Source organism: Mesoplodon densirostris, chromosome 1 (assembly GCF_025265405.1).
Source record: "Mesoplodon densirostris isolate mMesDen1 chromosome 1, mMesDen1 primary haplotype, whole genome shotgun sequence".
Lineage (NCBI taxonomy): Eukaryota > Metazoa > Chordata > Mammalia > Artiodactyla > Ziphiidae > Mesoplodon > Mesoplodon densirostris.
In genome coordinates, this window is record NC_082661.1 from 9,524,794 (window position 1) to 9,546,124 (window position 21,331).

Here is a 21,331-nt window from a genome sequence, read left to right on the forward strand (position 1 = left end):
GCACACACACACATGCACACACACGTCATGAAGGCCCATATGCTTTTGTAACTCAGGGTCTTGATCCAGTCCTGATTAAAACCTGAGGTCTTCTCACCCATCTGGTTTTGGCCCCTAGAGACCAGAAAAGAAAAAAAAAAGACCAGACACTAACCTGAGCTAACGGGCAGTCTCCCAAATCCTGTGTCCGGGGGATCAAGGCAGGTAGCAGCCACCTTGGCTGCTGCACTTTGGCCTGGTCTCCTGCCTGCTTCTCCATCCTGTCTGCTACATGGCGTGGTTGTCGTGGGAACCTAGACCCCAGCTCCCCGCTAGCCCTGCTGCCCAAAGTTTAGGTTGACCAACCCTCCTGGTTAGTCGGGGAACAGAGGGGATTCTCAGGACAAGGAGCAGCAGTGTCAAACCAAGAAGGTCCCAGGAAAATAAGGGTGAGTGGTCCCCTCCCAAACCAGGGTGATATAAATGAGGCTCCAGTGGCCAAAGGACAGGGGACAGAGGTTTTAGTGGTCAGATGGCCAACCGCATGCAGCAGTGTCAAGCAGGTCCCCTGTCAACCTAGCGGGAGATGCTTTCACACAGATGTTAAAGGCTCCAACTTCCTGTACTTCCTGACCCTCCACCAAGTCTACTCCACACTTCACACCTCACGGGAGGCCATGTGGGAGGGAGCCGACGTGTCAAGGGTCATTGCAGGTCTCTGTCGAGAGTTTTCTGTCCTGTTTCCCCCATGAGCTCCTGACATTTCACCCTCTCAGCCCACACCCCAAGCTCGACACCACCCCAGGACCCTCGGGCCAACCTCAGCCCTCCTACAACTACCTGCTCCATCGAGGACACGTACAAGAAGAGAATGTGCCCAACTTTGCCTCCCATGCCCTGCGTACAGAGGCTGTAATGGGTCCAGGGAGGGGAAGCAGGTTGATGTGGGCATGGCTGTCTGCCCATCACAGCCACCTTGCCCGTGAAGACCCCCAGGGGCTGTGTGTGGAGGGTGCGGTGAAGCTGTCTCACCCCCATCTGTCCACTGCTCACTCCACACTCTCCTCTGCCTCAGGGGCACGACAGGGCAGGGCCCCGTGGCCTATCTCACTCCTTGTGGGAGCCCACATTACCTGCCTACCTCACATGAAGGGATCAGTGCTTAGATGTGACACTGGAAACAGTGACCAAACCAACACTTGCTTTGAAAATTTCTTTATTTGGCTTGTCCTATGATAAGAAAAGGCTAATGTATACACCACAGGCCAAAGAAGCTGGTTCATAAAGAGTCAGAAAAGAAATTCTATCTAGAACAAGCGCTGCTGCTTCTAGTGTGTGGCTCACTGCCTCACGTGGGATTTTAGGTTCCAGCACCTGCTTGCCTGACATTTTGTCCCAGCACCAAGTCTGCGTTTCTGGGAAAACCTGCTCCCATCTTTCTCACCCCCTCCTCCACCACCCACCACTGTGCACCTGGGCCAGAGTTGGGTGCTCTGCGTGCCAAGCTCTGGACGCTGGTTTCTTCCCTCCTCTTACGGGCTCCAGGGCATGGGGGCCTGTGTCTGAGCACCGCGCGTGTCCTCCTGCTTCACATCCTAGAGCTCAGACGCTGGCCATGGGCAGCACGGGTGCTTCTCCCCAGTGTGAAGGCTGCTACAGCCAAGAGCACGACCAGGAAGACCCCAGCAAAGATGGTGGCACTGTGGTAGCTCCCCTGGGCGCTGGCCTCCTCTTCCAGGTCAACCTCTGGCCGGTCTGGGAAGGAGAGGGGAGAGCTGTAAGGACGGGGGTCCCCGGGCAGGGTGATGGCAATCAGAACTGTTTGGTGGGCGGGGAAGAGAAGGGAGAAAAGAGTGCCTTTCAGGAAACTGAGGTCAGACCCCAAAGAGCAGCTGAGTGTCAGCCCTGGCAGATTTCACAGTGTCTTGTTGGCCAACAGGAGCAAAGAAGGTGTGTGAACAGGAAGTCAGAGCTGGGCTTTGGCATAAGATATCTGGCTGAAGGCTACCGATGGATGGGAGGAGAGTGAGTTGGGGCATTTGAGCCCATTTGGGAAATGGGCACAAAGGTCCCAGCAAGAGGGACACCGGCCTTAAGCTACCACAGTGTCGGTGGGAAGAGAAGGGAAAGGAGAGACGTGAGCAGTGTCATCATCGGCCGCCTTTGCCCCTCCCCCTGCCCTGCCTTCCTTCTCTCTTGTAGCTCCAGCCCCCGTGGTGGGTACCATGCAGGTGACTTATGGCCGCACTGTGTCCCCTCCCGCTGGAATGGAAGCTCCTCTGGGCAAGGATTTTGATGTATTTAGTTCTCTGTCTCCTGGCACATAATAGGTCTTCCAAAGATGCCTGGAATGTTGCACATGGGAGGAAAGACCCTGGGAGCAGCCAGACTTCCGGGGAAGGGCCTGAATCTGGGCCTGGAGGGGAGCGAGCTGTCAGAGATCCTCTGTGGGGTGAAGCCCTGTGACTGCGGGAGGATTTGTGACCAGTGCTGCTCCGCATCTGCTCCTGTCACCAACGCCGCCACCACATTTGTCGACCTGGCCCGGTCTGGACCAGAAATCATGGGAATCCCTCAGCAAACATTTCCTCACCCACGTGCACAGCAGAACAGCACAGTGGGAAATCTGCTCCCCGTTCTAGATGGGGAAAATGAAATGGCTTTTCCAGGATCAACCCCTGGGAGCCGCGAGAATAAACCAGTCCTGCCTGGACCCACACGGCCCTGCCCAGACCCTGACTGTGCTTCTCCAGGGCTACAGTTTGTCACCATCATTATAAGTAATAATGTGATGATTACTGTTAACATTGGTGACAGTAACGATAGTAACAAAATCACCGTTCTTTGCAGCCAGTGACTTACACCAGGCAGGGGCCAGAGCAGTGTAACTAACAGTGTTTTGTGTAACGCCCTCAACAGTCCTAAGAGGTAAGTATTAACGTTTTTGTTTTACAGAAGAGGAGTGTGAGGTTGGGTATTCAGAACCCAGAGGGTAAAACCGTCAGGTGTTCTGTGGCCCACATGAGAACTGTCTTGACCACACCCTACATGCGCATCCCCCAGAGACCAGAAGCTCTTGGAAGAAGGTGAGAACCAGGTCTAGCTCCACTTCATATCGCCCAGGGTAGCACAGGAGCCCTATTCGAGGGGAAACGGGACACCCACGGAAGCATCCCAAGTCCCCACGGTTCATGGGCCTGGGCCCCGGCAGATGGCGGGGTGGGGAGATGGCCACCTACCCAGGCTCCTCTTCTCAGCATGCGGGACCTGCAGCTGGATGGGTCCCAGGGCGACATCCACCTTCTCCTGGTAGGAGCCCACGCCCCTCTTGGCCCTCACGATGCAGCCTCTGCTGCAGCGGGACGAGGCGTCGTACGCCCTGCACACGACCATCTTGCACTGCAGGTACACGGAGGGGAAGCGGCTCAGGAAGTGGAAGGAACTGAACTTGAAGCGGAGGACGTTGGGCGAGGGCTGGCGGTAGGATCGGTAGGTTTCATCCTTCACACACCTGGAGAAGGAGAGGAGTCACCGTCAGCCCTCAGCAAGGCGCTGCCCTCCTCACGCCACCCACCCCGTGGGCTGGGCATCCTCCTCAGAGGGTGGCGGTCAGAGGACCGCCTGCTGCCTTCACAGCCTTCCTTGTGGACCACCTGCTGGGCATGCTCTTTGTGCGGCACCCCACCTCCTCCTTCTTGTTTAATCCTTCCAACAGGCTGTGATATGTATGGGCTTCACTACGTGCATTTGATGGCTGCAGAAACTGGCTCAGAGAGACGCTATTGCCTGTCCAGAGCGATGCAGCTGGGACGGGGCAGAGCTGGCATCCCAACCTCCATCTGCTTCAAAATCAGTGTTTTCCCACTACAGGCATGTCTTTTTGATATTAAGGCTTGCCTGGAGTTTAGTCACTCGGTCTAATTTTACTTTATAGTTAACCTGCTTGATGGCCACTCAGTTCTCCAGATGCCCAGAGATGACAGCCTGGCTGGTTAAGCTGGAGCTACTGGGAGCCCAATCTGCCTTCCTTGAGCTCTGGGCTGGCTGTGTGTGAGTTATCAGGTAGAGGCTGAAGTCCACCCCATGAAGACACTCCTTACCCGCTCCGGATGAGATCATAAGTCAAAGATGTAAAGTCATTGGGAGATGGTGACGCCACACAGGTGTCCACAAATAAGGCCAGGGAGGCGTTAGAATGGAGGATTTCAGCCTGAAGGTACAAATCCTGGTTCAGGTCCACATAGTATGGGCTGCTGGTCACGGGATATAAGAATGAAGAGGATGTATAAAAGGAAATGTTCACGTCAAAATTGCTGTATTGTATGTTCTTGACCTCGAGGGTGTCATTAACAATGTACATCGTGTTAACCCAGGTGTTCTGGAGCATTTTGCAGCTGATGTGAATGTGGAGGTCTTTCCTCCTGCTGATAATGCCACTCGAAACAGCTGCTTTGAGGAAGTTGGAGTAGGTGATGGTATCATTATCCACCTGGGGAGACAGGCAGGCGAGCAGAGTCAGGCAAACGTCACCCACTAAGGGAATCTCGTTGCTGCTTTGGGTGAGAATGAGACTGAAGAGGTGCTGCAAGATTTCAAAACCCTCCCAGAACCACACAGAGACGGCACATCATGCCTATCACCATGGCTACCATTCCCTGGGATGGATACACTTCACCAGCAAGACTCCCTCCTTTCACACGTCCCCTTTCCTCTGCCACGTGACGGGGACCACAGTGTGTTGGTGCCTCCCAGGAGCTGCTGCTTATGGAAAGATGGGGGTGTCTGGATGACTCCCTACCCCTGCTGTATGACTAAGCTGAGTTTGGTCTCCATGGCTCAGGGCCCTTCTGGCTTGTTCTATTTCACTCTCACTCTTGCTGGGAGAAATCAGGGGAGGCAGTCGTGGGAGGGGCTAGTGGGATTCGTTTTCACTGTGCTGTTTGGATGGGTCAGTAGTTATTGCAGTTTGGTGTCTGAAGCTGCCGGAGCCCGAAGCAACAGAGATCCAGAGTTATGGCTGCGGCAGGTCTCTGACCTCTGGGGCAGGAAATTCCCCAGAGGCTCGTATGGACCACGAGGTGGTGGTGTGTGTGGGGGATTGGAGTGGGGGCCGTGGCAATGCTGGAGCGCTTCCTGTCACGCTTTGCTTCTCCACTCCCCAAACCACAGGACCATTTCCTGCTGTGCCTTTCATGAAGCAGCAAATTCCTAAGAATGTTGGTCTCTCACGCTGTTTGATGTGCCTACCGTCTCATAAGAGTGACCTTTCCAGAGACAAGGGTCTCACACCTGGTGGTCTGTAAGCATTTCAAGGAAAGGGTGGTGTCTAAGCATCTCTCTTTTCCCAGGGCTTGGTGTAGTGTTAACTATAGCATCAATAGCATCAGTAAAGATCCATGGAATGGAGGAAAGGTCCAGGGGACAGAAGTCCAACAAAAGTACTTGTGATGAAAGAAGGATGGTGCCAGGAGCAACCAGCCCAAATGGCCAAGGGGACACAGGTGAGCAAGCGCCCCTGGAAGCCCCATGGTCATGATCATCTGGCCGCAGGTGAGGTGAGCACAAGAGCAGCGTCCCCAGGTGGAGACTGGGGGTGGCGCACTCCTTCCCTCCCAAATGCTGTGATGGTTGTAAGCAAACTTGTCCTTGCCTGGTACGAGTTCCCACCAGCTGTGGGTGCTTCTGCAAGAACAGGCATAAAAATAACACCATAGTGGCCTAAATAGAAGCCCTAAAATGTAAGACAACCTTACTCTTTAAAAAAAAAAAAATAGGGGCTTCCCTGGTGGCTCAGTTGTTGAGAGTCCGCCTGCCAATACAGGGGACATGGGTTCGTGTCCCGGTCTGGGAAGATCCCACATGCCGCGGAGCGGCTGGGCCCGTGAGCCATGGCTGCTGAGCCTGCGCGTCCGGAGGCTGTGCTCCGCAACGGGAGAGGCCACAACAGTGAGAGGCCCGCGTACTGAAAAAAAAAAACAAAGCAAGTTTGTCACAGCAAGTTAGTCATATATGCTGTCAGGAGCAAAAGTTCATTCCTGGCCATTTGGGAGATTAGACAAGTTCCCTTCTGAAGCCAGCACTTGTACAACGTAAATATAATTATTCTTTAGAGCAGCATGTGTTGGAGAGGCTTTCACTTCATGTTTGAAGCTGCAAAATTCAGCTCTGAGTTTGTCCTTTCCAGAAAGACATGTGAAAAGAGAAAAGTTTAAAAACTATCTAAAGTGGTCTTGCCACCCTGGGACCCTTGCCTACTCTCTGACCGTGGGTTTCCCTTTTCTCCCGTCAGAGGGAGGCTCTGGCCTGCAGGGAGCGCCAGAGCCCGCACTTTGGACTCAGGTCTGGCAAAGGGCCTAGGAAGGGCTCTATGCCTTCCAGTCCTTCATGGGAAGTACACTGTGTTTTCTGCCTTTATATTTTCTTAAAAAAGTGGGGGGGGGGGACTTTATATTGGAGTGCCAATGGTTATTGCAAGAAACCATATAAATGTTGCCACTTTGTTACTCCTTCAAAGACAAGCTGAGGTGCCTTCAGTTGAACTCTGTACAGTCCCATGAAAGTGTTCTTGAATTCACATTTGCCTGTGGTTTCCATGGTCAAGCTAGATTCTGAATGCATGCCAAACAATGAACGTGGGGTGCAGGTTTATTTCTTGATCATCAGAAGCTGTTCTGATTTTAAATTAAAATTCATTATTAGACGTCTGCTCAGTGTGCAAGGCACTTGGGATGGAGTGGGAGTCTGGCAGACATGTCCACGGCTTTCCCATAGAGACTTGGCCCCTTCCGCCTGGCATCCCACTCCTGTGGTGGGGAGACCTTGCCTGTTCAGACACATGATCCAACGTTTGTCAGACACATACTAAACGGGGCACCTGGAGGAGATGCAGAAAGTACCAGCTACGGTTCATGCCGTCCTGCCTTTGAATGCCGGCTCCACAGTTCATGTTCATGTGGCCTTGGGCAAGTGGCTTAACCTCTGCAAGCTTCCGTTTCCTCACAATTAAATGGGAATAGAAGTTATCTCGAGAATTTTGAAAGTCTCGTGGAACTCTTCGTTCAGTGCCTGGCACGCATACTAGCCCTTAATAATCTGATTATAAAGGCTTAGGCTCCACACCAGGGGCACTGGCAGTTGCAAAGATGAATGAAACACTGGCCTGCCCTGGAGGCACGGTTTGCTAGGGGATACAAGTATTTAAATAAGCAGAGGAATCAGAATGTAGCCTGTGCTGCCCATGACCAGCCACATTGGAAGACCAGGGCTGGCCCGTGGATTTGGCAGCTCCTATTGGAGATGAAGGAACACAAATAGGATGGATCGGATGTCAGAGGCTCCAGGCTGCATGTCCGGAACTGGGAGGGCTGGGTCACCTTTGGTAGACTGATTCCCCCTGACTAAACTCAGGACAAACCAGAATCCAACACGACTGATTGACAGCACGAAAGGTAAAAGCCAGGTCCACTAGAACGTTTGCAGGGCGTGACTCATCTGTGCCCTTCTCTGCGTGTAAGCCTCCCTGACCCACTCGGCTCCTATCAGAAGGAGATCTGGTGTCTGCAGGGACTGTCCAGTGGGAGCTGGGGGGCCACAGTGGCAACTGCAGACCCTTGGGCGCGGGCACCCACCTGTGGCCGACAGGCCCATGTGGTTAGCTTAACGAGTGTCCCCTCCTACTCTCACGGTTCCTTATGACCTTGCCAGATAATGAACAGCACGCTCATAGCACCTAGCCTGGCACGCGGCAAAGGTACGGTACGTCTTTGGTGATGGGCAAACCCTCTGATCGCGTGTGTCACTCACATGGTACGTATTTGAGCCTTTTGTGCTGTATATTTATACTGCGGTCCTAAACCTAATAAAAGTATTTGCACTGTGTCTGCTCCCTGACAGACAAAATCTTGAAGTGATTACTTAGGTGTCAGCCAAAAATTCAGAACTTAGAGTGCAGCGTTTAAAATGAATTTACATAAAATTAAATGCAACAACTCTAAGTTTACCATTCGGTGGGGTTTGACAGTAAAAGACTCAACACTCTCATTAATTCAAACAGCTCCATCCTGCCCCTTTGCAGGCAGTCCCCTCCCGCCAGGTCGGCTTACTATGTACACAAATTTCATAGAAATGACGTCACAGGGTGGGTAATCTTTCGTGCCTGGCTTCTTTCACTCAGTGCCACATTTTTGAGATTCTCAGAGTCTGGCGTTGGCCCTACCGCTTCCTGGCTAAGTAGCTTTAAGCAGCCTGCTTGACCCCTCAAAGCCCAGTCTCCCTGTTTTTCAAGTAGGATGACAGTGAGGGGAGACTTGCATCATCTTGCTGGGGATTTGGGGGAGTTGGACACAGACTAATCTCAGCGTCTGCCACTTGTAGGGGGACAGGATTAAGGAGTTTCCTGAGACATAAGACTTCTCCATGCTAAAATCTGCAAAGTTCCAGGTCAACCAAGACAACTGGTCGCCCCAGGTGGTGACAGCTCAACAAATGATAGCTGCAGAGGCCAATTTACTGTGAAGCTAATGAAGCTTAAGCTTCAGGGCCCGCCTGCACAGGCTCTTCCGGGGCTCAGCAATGCACTGGCACAGCCATGTGTTTTTGTAAGATTTCTAAAACTAAGATATGCTTGCATTCTTTCCATGAATGAGGCACCTGCCTCTCTTGCCCACCCCAACACCAACCTGTATAAGCTCCAGGCCCTTTAGAACCTGGAGCTGCCCCTGGGAGCTGCTATCGCTGTTGCTGAAGTGATAGCAGCCTGCCAGGCACCCTCTCTGATGGACAATGTGGGAAAAACTCCCCACTGACTTTCCTTCCTTCTATCTGGACATGGCTGCAGCTACGTCATGGCACCAAGGGATGGATTTATATCTTCAGCCCGATTACGTTCTGGTTGTATCCTAATCATGTTTTCTGGGTCCCAGAATTCACAAAGCACAGCGCAGGGCACTGTAAGAAAGCTGGGCCAGCAGGGGGGAAAGGAAGAAGCTCCAGGCTTACCTGCTGGATGGTGCCACAGCCAGAGTAGGGAACTGTGAAGGTCACCTGGCTCGAAGTCATCTGGGGCTGACACCAGTAGTTCCTGTTCCAGCCGGCGATGACAAGGTTTCTGGCAGAGTAGCCCAGGGACTGGAGGTAGCTCACGCTCACACTGGCTCGCATGTGATTCTGCAGGCAAAGCAGCTCTGGGGGCCAAGGGCAGACAGTGCGGTCAGTGTCAGCGTCCCCGCAAGCCCACAGAAAGGAGCAGAGATTGAGATGGCTGGCAGATGGTCTGCGTGCGGACACAGCTCACCACCACGCCCGGTGCCCTGGGGCCCAAGTCAGTTTCACTCTCATGAGACCCCTTGAGGGCACAGGGACTAGGACTCCTCTGATGGAGAAGTGAAGGCAGGGTGTGAAACAAGCAAAATGTTTTGCCAAGTTGCCGCTTATCCATATAGTAAAGTAGCGCTCGGGTTGAATTGCGGGGATGTCGGAAAATCAACGTCCTTAGCTATGGACCTAAACATAGGTCCTTTAGCTAAGGGGCAGGTCGGTGCTTAAAATCCTGACCTCAAAGAGAGCCAGTACCTCACCTTGCCTGGCCCCTGGCCAATCTGTACATCAGTCCACTTAACAGCTCAAACCGTGGCCATCAGCCTCTGCTGGACGTGGCTGAGTGACCAGCTCAGACCATCTTCAGGCAGCAGCCGAATGTGCTAGGTCTCAGGACAAGGTCACAGTGTCCCACACTCTGGGAAGGCCACAAGGCCTCAAGCCAGGTGATCCCCTCTGCCCTTGACACTGACATCTCACTATCTGTTGAAAGCAACACCTTGCCCTTCTACTTCATCTCTGCTGACCACAGAAAGGCCAACGCACCACCCATCGGCCATGTCTGGGAGCCAGAGTCCCAAGACCCACTGCTCTTGGCCCCTTTCTGCACCAGATTGAGCCTTGGTGACCTGAAAACGCGGCTATCATTTCTCATTTCACAGCCATGGGATGGCTGAGCAGCAGAAGTCACTCCGAGGGGCCCCACCCAGACAGACGGGGACTTACTTGTGCTCCCAGTGGAAAGTCTGGAGTAGTATTCAGCCTGGAACCCTCTCATCTTGACGCTGCCATCGCTGACGAAGCGAATGGACATGAAGTTGGATGACGAGGTGAAGGAGTCCCTTGCCCCATCACAAACCCGGGCGAGCAGAGGGGAACTGTGGTGAGGGCCGTCAAACACTTCAATATAATCGTAGTTACAGCCGCCTTCAAGCCTGCAGAGACACAACGCACAGTTCTGGCTTCACTTTTTTTTTCTTTTTTTTGCGGTACACGGGCCTCTCACTGCTGTGGCCTCTCCCGTTGCGGAGCACGGGCTCTGGATGCGCAGGCTCAGCGCCCATGGCTCACGGGCCCAGCCGCTCCGTGGCATGTGGGATCTTCCCGGACCGGGGCACAAACCCGTGTCCCCTGCATCGGCAGGCAGACTCTCAACCACTGAGCCACCAGGGATCTGGCTTCGCTTTTAACCAGGATTTGATGCAGGGGGTCAGATCTCCGTGAGAGGCATCACACCGCTAAGCCAGAAACTCTGACAAAATTAATAATTGAAAGTAATAGATTTCCTTTTTTATTGAAGTATAGTTGATGTACAATATTATACAAGTTACGGGTGTACAATATAGTGATTCACAATGTTTAAAGGTTATACTCCATTTATAGTTATTATAAAATATTGGCTATATTCCCTGCCTTGTATTGATACAATGTATCCTTGTAGCTTATTTTATACATAATAGTTTCTACCTCTTACTCCCCTACCCCTGTACTGTCCCTCCTCCAATCCCTCTCCCCACTGGTAACCACCAGGTTGTGAGACTTTCTTAAATCGGGGGGAGATTCATCTTCCCATGACCTCCATACATGGTTCTAGTCCTGCCTTTTGGGGTCACACATATGAGATCTACAGCCCTTCTCCTGACAGCCTTTTGCATCACGTGAGAAAGGATCACATCCTACCTTAGACTTTTTCTTTGATCAAAAAGACCCCAGTTTCCCATAGAATTTTTTAAAATCCATGAATTCATAGTGATAGAAACAAATAATTGAACAAAAAAATACTGGGCAAGTCAAATAGCCTCTCTGCAGCTTAGGTTTCTTATTTACGAAGGTGAAATCTCCCTACCCATGTATACTGAAGAAAGCCGTCGTGAGGCTCAAACAATGTAATATATGGAAAAGTGCTTCATAAAGTGTCACAAATGGTGGTCACTGTTATTAAGATGCTGACTCAGAACCAGTCACGGTCAACCTTCCTCTAAAGGATTTCATACAGTCCCCAAAATCCAGTAGGAATTGTAATGATGAAGAGATTAAAATAATATTGTACTTTTCACAAAACCCCACACAAATTTCCAAGGCAGAGACTCCCAAGGCCACTGCAACCAGAAATCAAGAGAGAAAACTGCTTTGTTCAGTGGTGGCTGTTAGAGGAGAAATTATGGTACCTCCTTCCCAGGACTCTAGAAACTACTGGTGACTTGCTGTGGTCACCCCCCTCCTTGAACCAATCATGTATCACTGTCGTTCTGATGAAGGCTCCTCCACTTAAAACAAGGATTCCAACTCTTCGTTGGATGAGGAACAGATAACCTAAGCTCTGCTGCAGGGATTTCTCCTCCTCTGCCCGAAACTCACCCCAAAAACGGAGGGGGTAGAGTGAAAAGGGTTCAGAAAAACGGGTGCGGTTGTTAATAGGATTCTTGTTATTATTACTCCTAACAATGAGTATTATTACTATTATAATAAATATTGTAATAATAATAATTATTATTACTCCTAACTATAATCCCTCCCACTGGATAACGTTGTCCAAGTATTTTCATATATTTCTCTCTTGTGGCCCTCCCGGTAACCAGCAAGGGTAGGAAAGCAGTTATTTTATTCTCCTCTCTTGAGGCTAAGGTGAGTTAAGTGATTTCCCGTGGTCACACAGGAAATTAGTGACATAGGTGCAACTTGAAACCAGGGCTCTGGTCCTGGTGCCACCTCTGTGCTCGGTCGAAAATGGAACCCATAAGAAGAGATGTCAACGGGGCAAACATCTCTCCTGAAGTGCTAGGTGCCATTTATCCCCTTCTGAAGTGTCTGCAAGGTCCCTCACACACACTTACTGGACGTCTCTGAAGACCACAGTCACATGGTAGTTGTTTTGAACTTCAATGTCCCACACACACTTGGCATTGTTCGGATAGTTCCCAGGGTAGAATGGGCTGAAAAAGCTCCCTGAAGGTTGAGACAGGAAGCCTCCGCAGGAATAATTTGCTGTTGGGATAAAATGGAAATACTGATGACCTAAAATGCACGCTGCACAGTCACCTGGGGGAGATGTTTTTTAACAATTCCCAAGACAGAAACCCACCAGGAGGTGCCTAGACCCAAACTGAACACTGATGGTCAGTGGGGTGCCCCTCCACAGAGACTGTACTTAGGGAAAACATCTCCTCATCATTCTCCTCATCCCTCCCCAGTGTCACTGTCACTGAGCAGAAGGGAAGGGGGACTTGTCAGGGAGCTCAGAACTTACTGGCTGGGCGGGTGAGGTTGTAAACAGGATCTGTTGACAAAAAGAAAACATAATGATCAGTTTCTTGGTACCCTTGACACAACTGTTGAATCCTTGCTGGCTCTGTGCCTGGAAATGTGCCAACCCTGGGTTCACAGTGAATGCTGGATACAGGCCTTGCCCTCAGGGACCACAGAGCCTGGAGGAGAGGATGGAAAAGAGCAAATCCCAGCGTCATGGGCTGGGCCTGTGATGGAGCAAAGCCCAGGAGGTGGTGGGACCCTGGAGCTTTGGCTCCTGACCCAGACTGAGCAGGGAAAGGGGGGTGGATAATCAGGGAGGCGAGGCAAAAAGGTAAAAATGGTGTTCCAGGCAGAGAGAACAGTGTGAGCGAAGGAACCTAGGTGTACCGGGCACATTTGGGGAACCTCAGTGTGCACGCAGCAGGGACAGGAGGGATGGCGGGAGCTAACCAGATGACATGAGAGAATTGTGCAGAGCCCTAGAGGTTGTCCTGAGCAGTGAGGATCTGTGACCAGAAGGCCTTGAGGAATCAGTCCCCAAGGCTGGGACTGACCTTGGCAACTCGTGAAGATGCCCCTAGCTGCACTGCAGAGAATGGATCAGAGGGGAGGTGCAGCCAGAAACTGCTGCTGCTTCAGGAAGCCAGGTGGTGAGGAGGGGAGGGTGGGGACGGAGAGGAAAGGTCTCAGGGGTGGGGGGCAGAGGGGGAGTTCAGCAGCAGCTCAAGAGCAGCCAGTCAGGAGCTCTTGCTGATTACACACCGAGCTCGGAGATGAAGCAGGCTCCAGCCAGCCAGCACGGACCGGGGTCTAGTGTCCAAGGGGAGGGGTGGGGTCTTCACGGGGGAGGAGGGCAGCCTCGCCTAGGGACTGACCAGAGATCTGAATCTTAGGCTGGCCAAGCTACTAAAGGGTAAAGAGGAGCCTAAAGAGAGGCCCAGCCCTCCAGGGGCTGGGACATCAGCTGCAGGCGATGCCACGTGCCAGGAAAGGCAGGAGAGGCAAACTCTTTGGAGAGTGAGCACCATGACTGCAGCTCGGGGACCAGCAGCCAAGGCTGGGGAGAAGAAATCCATGCCCTCTCGGTCAGGTGGAAGAATATGATAGTTACTCTGAGTGGTTGGAGTGGATGGGTGCCACCAATCAAGAAAGAAAATGAAGTGATTTTAGGATACTGCTGGATCATTTTTTAATTCCATGGTCATCAGTTTGATGGAGAAAATAAATCCTTTTCCTTGCTGCAGGACTTCTCAGAGCCTTGATTATTCCAATTTACACTGTGGCTGGCCAGAAAGGGTCGGAGTATGTAGCACTTCTCAACATATTAGCACCAGATATTTTCTCTGTATCATAAAGATATTTGAGGGATTGCTCTCAACGTGAAGCATTCTTTAACAGACAAACGTTTGTAAGAGTGTTCCTTGGCCATGTTTCTAGCATGGTCACAGTTCTCTATGGAATGACTAGGGGTTATTTTCGTTGGAAACAACGAGAAAACCAAACCTCTTCCCCCACAGCGTCTCTGAACGAGCACTGGCAGCAAGCGGTGGCAGGAGACCAGAGGGGCCCTCCAGCCAGAGGTGAGTAACAGCCATAGTTTGGGGGCCTCAGCTTATCACTAAAACAGCTTCCAGAGTCCTCAGTGGAAAGCACTCCATAGGAGGAGGCTGCACTTCTCCTCCTTCTGGACACCTGAGAGGGGAGAATTCTGGAGAGGAGTCTTGGGTTGGGCTGCAGTGACTCACCTGGGGTAGTGTAGTTGATTTCTGCGCCTGCAAGAAAGAGGAAACATGATCAGCCTCAGCACCCAGTATGTGCTGAAACACACCCATCAGGTTCCTGAGAGAGGGATGCTGAGTGCCTGGCCCCTACCCTCCAGGGCGTGAGAAGGGCACCATGCGAGTTGTCCAGGAGAGCTGAAGAGCCAACCTCAAACTCATACATCAGGCTCCACAATAAAAATGGTTTGTAGGGAATTTGTTGTTGCAACCTGTATTCACCCATCTCTGCCCTGGTGGTCCACTAAGGAAGGTGCTACACCAGACCCAAGACATTCAGGGACCAAGGTATATGGGTGATACATTCAGGGAAACTGCCCATCCTTCAGGGAAGTTCAGAGTGAGGGGAGCCCAGCACAAAGAGCCCTTTTCTGGAAAAAAACGCACTAAAATAGAAGCTCAATGACTTGGAAGCCAAGCGGAGCAGATAAAACTGGCAGCCGTGTGGCGCCCACAGTTGTGAGAGTTCAAACTGCTGTGGAACTGCTCTACAGTCAGCCAGACCGAAGGGTCCAGGCAGCCCAACATCGCTTATTTCCAAAGTCACGGTCATCAGCTCTGTGTCTAGAGGACTGAGTGGACCCAAACCAGTCAAAAGCCTCACAGCATTTATGGGCGCACTGAGGGAGCAAGATTGAGGTGTCCAGTTTCAGGTCCAAATCCCGTGTGAGATCTGTCAGGCTCGACTGTAGGTGGTGACAAGGCTGTGCCTGGCAGGCCACACAGGGGTCACTGCCCTGCACACGACAGCCCTGGTGCGCAGACAGTGCACCCCAGTTCCCTGGAGGGGCTACCGTCCAGGACTCAGGAACCAAACCCTGGGCCACCCGCACTCCTAAGCCATGACCTCCATTCAGAGACCTCGTGACCGAACTAGCCTCTTTTGCCTCTGCCTTGCACTGTGGCATGGAGAAAAAAGGCTTCAAGTCACTTTCAGTTTGGTTCTTTGTTCTTATTCACCAGCTACATGCCTGGCAGCTTGTCAAAAGCTCATACTAATTCTTAGCAGAGAGACAAGGTGATTTAAGGAAGCGAGGAATGTAGAAAATGCTCTGCGAGGGGATCAGAGTGTCAGAAGGAAACCACACCCCCAGAGAGGGACACCCAGCTTATGTGAGACCAACCTGAGCAGACAACACTAGCGTCCTCGCCGTGCCCACAGTTGTGTGTGTTCCAGCCCCTGTGAGGGCAGCTCCACAGGTAGCGCTCGTGCCCCGAGCAGCCCACGTCATCCAGGATGATCGGCCCCGAGCCCTGACCGTACCGGGCACTTCCTGGGGCCGACGAGGCCCGGCCACAGCCCAGCTGCCTGCAGACCACGTCGGCGTCGTTCGTGTCCCAGCTGTCGTCACACACGGTGCCCCAGGAGCCTCGGTACAGGACCTCCACTCGGCCCTGACACCTGTCACCTCCATTCACCAGCCTCAGGGCCAATCCTGATTCAGGTCCTGGAAGGAGACGGGAAAATACACTCTCCTGTGTCTTCCGAAGGAACAGGTCCTGTAGACCGAACGAGGTTCATAATCCTTCCAGGGAAAGACTTCTGAGTTCAAGGTAATGTTCTCCTTCCGGAGTAACGGAGTGAGCCTGGTCATCATCATTTATCCACATGGGGCCGTTTGATAGAACCTTTGGCTGTGGACTGAGCTACGCATGTTCTCTGATGGGTTCCGCACAAGGCCCAGCAATTGAGTGGCTGCTCCCAGTCTTGGGAAGGTGGTGGGAAGAGGGGAAGCCCACAGCCTGAATCCCCAGGGACCACTGGGATGAACTTGAGCCCCTGCAGCAGGAGCCCACCTGAGACAGCTTCCCAGACCCCGCCAAGGAGCCACCTTCAGATGTTCACTCCCACATGGGCACCCACTCCATCAAGACCAAGGTTATACTAAAAGCTACTTTTCGGTGCGCACTAACTCATGTCATTTTAAAACCCCAACTTATGCTGACTTTTGAAGAAGCCGTGCACCCACTGAAAATCATCAGAGCACATGGACATGTCTAGGGACAAGTTATCTATTGGTAGCAGGCTGTTCAGAGTCCCTCCAGGGCTCGTGGGCCTCCTGGATGGTGTCTGTGGAGGTGAGTGGGGAGGGAGGGGACAGCCCGGAGTCAAGAGGCACCAGGCCTCACCTGGCAGGAGCGTGGACTGCGGCCTGGCAGCTGGGAGAGAGAGAAGGCAGATCAGACACCTTGCACAGAAGGGGCACCACAGGGGCAAAGGGGGTCGACGCTGAGCACGTGAGACGCTCAGTCCATGCCTGTGCCCTGCCACGCGGGGTGGGACCTCTGCCGTCCTCACCCCCCAATGATGCTTCTCCTGAGAGGTCCAGGCAGCCCAGCATCCCTTATTTCCAATGTCAAGGGGATTAGCTCTCTGTCTAGATGACCGAGTGGACCCAAACCGGTCATCAGCCTCACGGCATTTATGGGCTCACTGAGGAAGCAAGACTGAGGGGTCCAGCTCCACGTCCAAATCCCGTGTGAGATCTGTCAGGCTCGACTGTAGGTGGTGACAAGGCTGTGCCTGGCAGGCCACACAGGGGTCACTGCCCTGCACACGACAGCCCTGGTGCCCAGACACTGCACCCCAGTTCCCTGGAGGGGCTACCGTCCAGGACTCAGGAACCAAAACCTGGGCCACCTGCAGTCCTAGGCCATGACCTCCCTCAGAGATCTCGTGACCGAACTAGCCTCTTTTGCCTCTGCCTTGCACTGTGGCATGGAGAAAAAAGGCTTCAAGTCACTTTCAGTTTGGTTCTTTGTTCTTATTCATCAGCTACATGCCTGGGAGCTTGTCAAAAAGCTCATACTGGGCTTCCCTGGTGGCGCAGTGTTTGGGAGTCCACCTGCCGATGCAGGGGAAATGGGTTTGTGCCCCGGTCCCGGAAGTACCCACGTGCCGCGGAGCGGCTGGTCCCGTGAGCCATGGCCTCTGAGCCTGTGCGACCAGAACGTGCGCTCCGCAATGGGAGAGGCCACAGCAGTGAGGGGCCCGCGTACCGGAAAAAAAAAAAACAAACACAAAAACATGTACATACTAATTCTTAGCAGAGAGACAAGGTGATTTAAGGAAGCGAGGAATGTAGAAAATGCTCTGCGAGGGGATCAGAGTGTCAGAAGGAAACCACACCCCCAGAGAGGGACAGCCAGCTTATGTGAGACCAACCTGAGCAGACAACACTAGCGTCCTCGCCGTGCCCACAGTTGTGTGTGTTCCAGCCCCTGTGAGGGCAGCTCCACAGGTAGCGCTCGTGCCCCGAGCAGCCCACGTCATCCAGGACGATCGGCCCCGAGCCCTGACCGTACCGGGCACTTCCTGGGGCCGACGAGGCCCGGCCACAGCCCAGCTGCCTGCAGACCACGCCGGCGTCGTTGATGTCCCAGCTGTCGTCACACACGGTGCCCCAGGAACCTTGGTACAGGACCTCCACTCGGCCCTGACACCTGTCACCTCCATTCACCAGCCTCAGGGCCAATCCCGATTCAGTTCCTGGAAGGAGACGGGAAAATCACTCTCCTGTGTCTTCCAGAGGAAGAGGTCCTGAGGACCGAACGAGGTTCAGAATCCTTCCAGAGAAAGACTTCTGAGTTCAAGGTAATGTTTTCCTTCTGGAGGACCTGACTGAGCCTGGTCATCATCATTTATCCCCACGGGGCTGTTTGATACAACCCTCGGCTGTGGACTGAGCTACGCATGTTCTCTGATGGGTTCCGCACAAGGCCCAGCAATTCAGTGGCTGATCCCAGCCTTGGGAAGGACGTGGGAAGAGGGGAAGCCCACAGCCTGATTCCCCTGTGGCCTCTGGGATGAACTTGAGCCCCTGCAGCAGGAGCCCACCAGAGACAGCTTCCCAGACCCTGCCAAGGAGCCACCTTCAGATATTCACTCCCACCTGGGAACCCCCTCCATCAGGCCCAAGTTTATTCTAAAAACTACTTTTCGCTGAGCACTCACTCATGTCATTCTCAAACCCCAAACTTATGCTGAGTCTTGAACAAGCCATGCACCCCCTGAAAATCATCAGGGCACATGGACATGCTTAGGGACAAGGCGTCTATTGGTAGCAGGCTGTTCAGAGTCAGTTAGAAAGAATTACTTCTTTTGTCCTATGAATTGTCATTATTTAACTAAATCATGGTATATCCATACAGTCGTAAACTGTGCAGCCATTAAACTTTATGACGTAGAAATAATTTCAGTGCCATAAAAATGCTAACTTTAAGACCATCAAAAAAGTGTTTATTATATACTCAAGTGAAAAAGGATGTTATAAAACAGGGTAAAAAGCATACTGTACTTTGTGTGTGTGTGTGCGTGCCCCCGTATATATATATGGACTCTACATCAGAATGCCAATAGTAATTATACATTCATCCATCCATTCATGTGTTCACTATTCTTTCTACTTATGGAATGCCAGACACAATGCTAGATAATAAGGATGCAATAATGAAAATAGCAGACATAATTCCCGCCCTTGGGAAGTGCAGTTTGGCAGAAAAGATACGTGTGATCTTCTGCAAACACACTTCTGATTGTGGAATTCCCTAGCTCAAAACATTTCAGCAGCTCCCACTGCCCTTAGCATAAAGCCAGGAGTTTTAATCTGCACACAAGCTCTGAAGGATCTGGCCCTCCCTCACCCAGCTCTCCCACAATCCCTCCTGTTGCCACCTGTCACTCATTTGAAAAGCCAAGATCCTTCCCACGTAGACCATCAAAGCATTCTTTCTGGCTGGAAGGCATTTTACCAATGAACCTGCTTCTCCTGTAAGCCTCAGCAAAAGTGTCACTTCGTAAAGAACTTCCCTTAATCCCTTGAGCAAGTAAAGACTCTGCTAATATGCCTCCCTGCACACTGAACTTTCCCTGTGAAGCACCTGTCGCTGTAATTATATCATTAATTCGGTATTTGATATTTAATACCTGAGTGAGGAGATTAATATATCCTTTTCATTGTTCTGTAATTTTACAAACATTCTTAATGGTGATTTGACCATACACAAGGCAAAGATGGTAAAATGTTTAACATAATAAGAGTTAGTATTTCTTCAGTACATTTTATGTACAAGGCACTATATTAAATTTAGCCAGTAAATCTATCTCTGTCTTAAAAAATATTGAGGAGGTATGCAAAATTTATTTATGAAAATATTCTTCATCACAGGGGCATTTATTTAAAATGATGGTAAGAGAAGACAATGACAAGGAAAAGTAGCCATATCATTTCTTACAAACAATGGAAACCTACTGAACTCCATCCATATCATGAGGTAAAAAATACTTGTAAAAGCATGATTATTTGTGAACCTATCCGTTTATTCTTTATCCCCCTTCTTTCTCCCAAAGCTTTGGAGATACTCCAAGGAATAAAAGCCATGAGGTCTATGTTTTTGAGAATCACTTATCTCATTCAGAAAAAAGAAGGGGAAGGTGATCTCCTTAGTTAAAACAGAAGTCATCTACCGAGCAGGGGAGAGTGAGGTTGAGAGTGTGCAGGCTCCACGCTGGCTGTGGGTGAGGGCCGGGGCAGGACGTGGTGGGGCAGCCTGGGTGGGCTGTGTGTGCAGGTTGAGGTGGGCTATGCATGTGTCGGCATTAGCTACATAGACAGCCACGCCTGGGGACAGGAAACCCATGCCCGGGGGGTCAGATGGAAAAATGTGACACTTACTTTCCGTGATTAGAGCTGATGGACGCCACCAATCTAGAAAGAAAATGAAGTGATTTTAGGATATTGCTGGATAATTCTTTAATTCCAGGTTGTCCGTTTGATGGAGAAAGTCAATCCTTTTCCTTACTGAAGGACTTCTCAGAGCCTTGACCATCCCACCTGCACTGAGACAGGCCAAATGGGCTGGAGTACATAGCACTTCCCACCTTCTTTGGCACCAGATATTATCACTATGGCAATGAGGCAGGAGAAAGATGGGCTCCAGGCTAGACATTTACAACTGGCCTGATGTTCACACTTCCTGGGGTGAGAAGAAGATGGACTCCAGGCCAGACATTCATTACCAGCTCCCTGTTTACATTTCCTGAGGCAAGAGACAAACGGGCTCTGGACTACATATTTATGACCAGACTCCTATCTGTATTTTGAGATCTGCACTTCAGTATAAGAAACAACAACAGGAATGGGGTAGATAACTGAACACTGGACACTTTTATGGCAGGGACAAAGAGGGGCTAAACCCTGTTAAAAGATCAAGAGGTCATACATTGCCCATCCTTGGGGCAAGGGAAACATTGCACATGCACAGAAAGCCTCTTTGGGGGTCAAAAAGGAGGGGGCGCCACCCCATAACAGGTGATGCTAAGGCCGTCCCATAGGCCTCTGGGCTGGAATGCATCTTGGAAAAAAGTTGCGCAAGCATGTGGGGAGGGTCCTAGGGCAGGTCAGGTGTGGAAAAAGAAACCAGATAATTGGCCAGAGGTAAACAGAGACCCGGAAGAACTGCCCTGTATAAATGACTTACCCGCCTCTTCACTGCGTTCCTCCTCATTAGGGGGACGCCCACACCCTTGCTCTCCGGGTGTGCATCTCTGCCCTGCTCCTCTCTTAACAGTTTCTCTGTGTGCTCTCCCACTTGTTGTTCTGCTATGTCTCTACTAATAAACTTTGTGCCTGTTTTTACAGTTTTTGCCTCCGTGAGAAATGCGTTTCACTGGGGGCAAAAGCCAGGGGGTGTGGTGCCTAGGATTCCTGGTTTTCATCCAGGCTCCCCATGTTCAATTCCTGGGCAGGGAATCAAGATCTCGCTTCATGCCACTACTCACTGCTGCATCTGTGAGATCAGCAAGAAGATCATTTGGGGGATTGCTCTCAACATGAAGGATTCTTTAACAGACAAACATTTGTAAGACTGCTACTTGGCCATGCTTCTAACATGGTCACAGTTGTCCATGGGATGACTGGGACAGTTATTTTCATCCAAAATGGCCAGAGGAAACAATCTTTTTCTTCCACAGTCTCTCTGAAAGAGCACTGGCAGCAAGCGGTGGCAGG

General features: G+C 51.5%; 1 protein-coding gene across 1 annotated transcript in view; it reads right to left on the reverse strand.

The window, feature by feature from the left end:
- Positions 1 to 1,567: 1,567 nt before the first annotated feature.
- The window catches only part of DMBT1 (deleted in malignant brain tumors 1), a 66,368-nt gene continuing 46,604 nt past the window's right edge, over positions 1,568 to 21,331 (reverse strand). Inside the window, 11 exon segments of the mRNA XM_060095479.1 lie at positions 1,568 to 1,734; positions 3,219 to 3,490; positions 4,080 to 4,468; positions 8,977 to 9,161; positions 10,021 to 10,229; positions 12,129 to 12,279; positions 12,542 to 12,571; positions 15,022 to 15,025; positions 15,426 to 15,769; positions 16,452 to 16,481; positions 17,488 to 17,811. Coding sequence (XP_059951462.1) covers positions 1,568 to 1,734; positions 3,219 to 3,490; positions 4,080 to 4,468; positions 8,977 to 9,161; positions 10,021 to 10,229; positions 12,129 to 12,279; positions 12,542 to 12,571; positions 15,022 to 15,025; positions 15,426 to 15,769; positions 16,452 to 16,481; positions 17,488 to 17,811 — 2,105 coding nt within the window.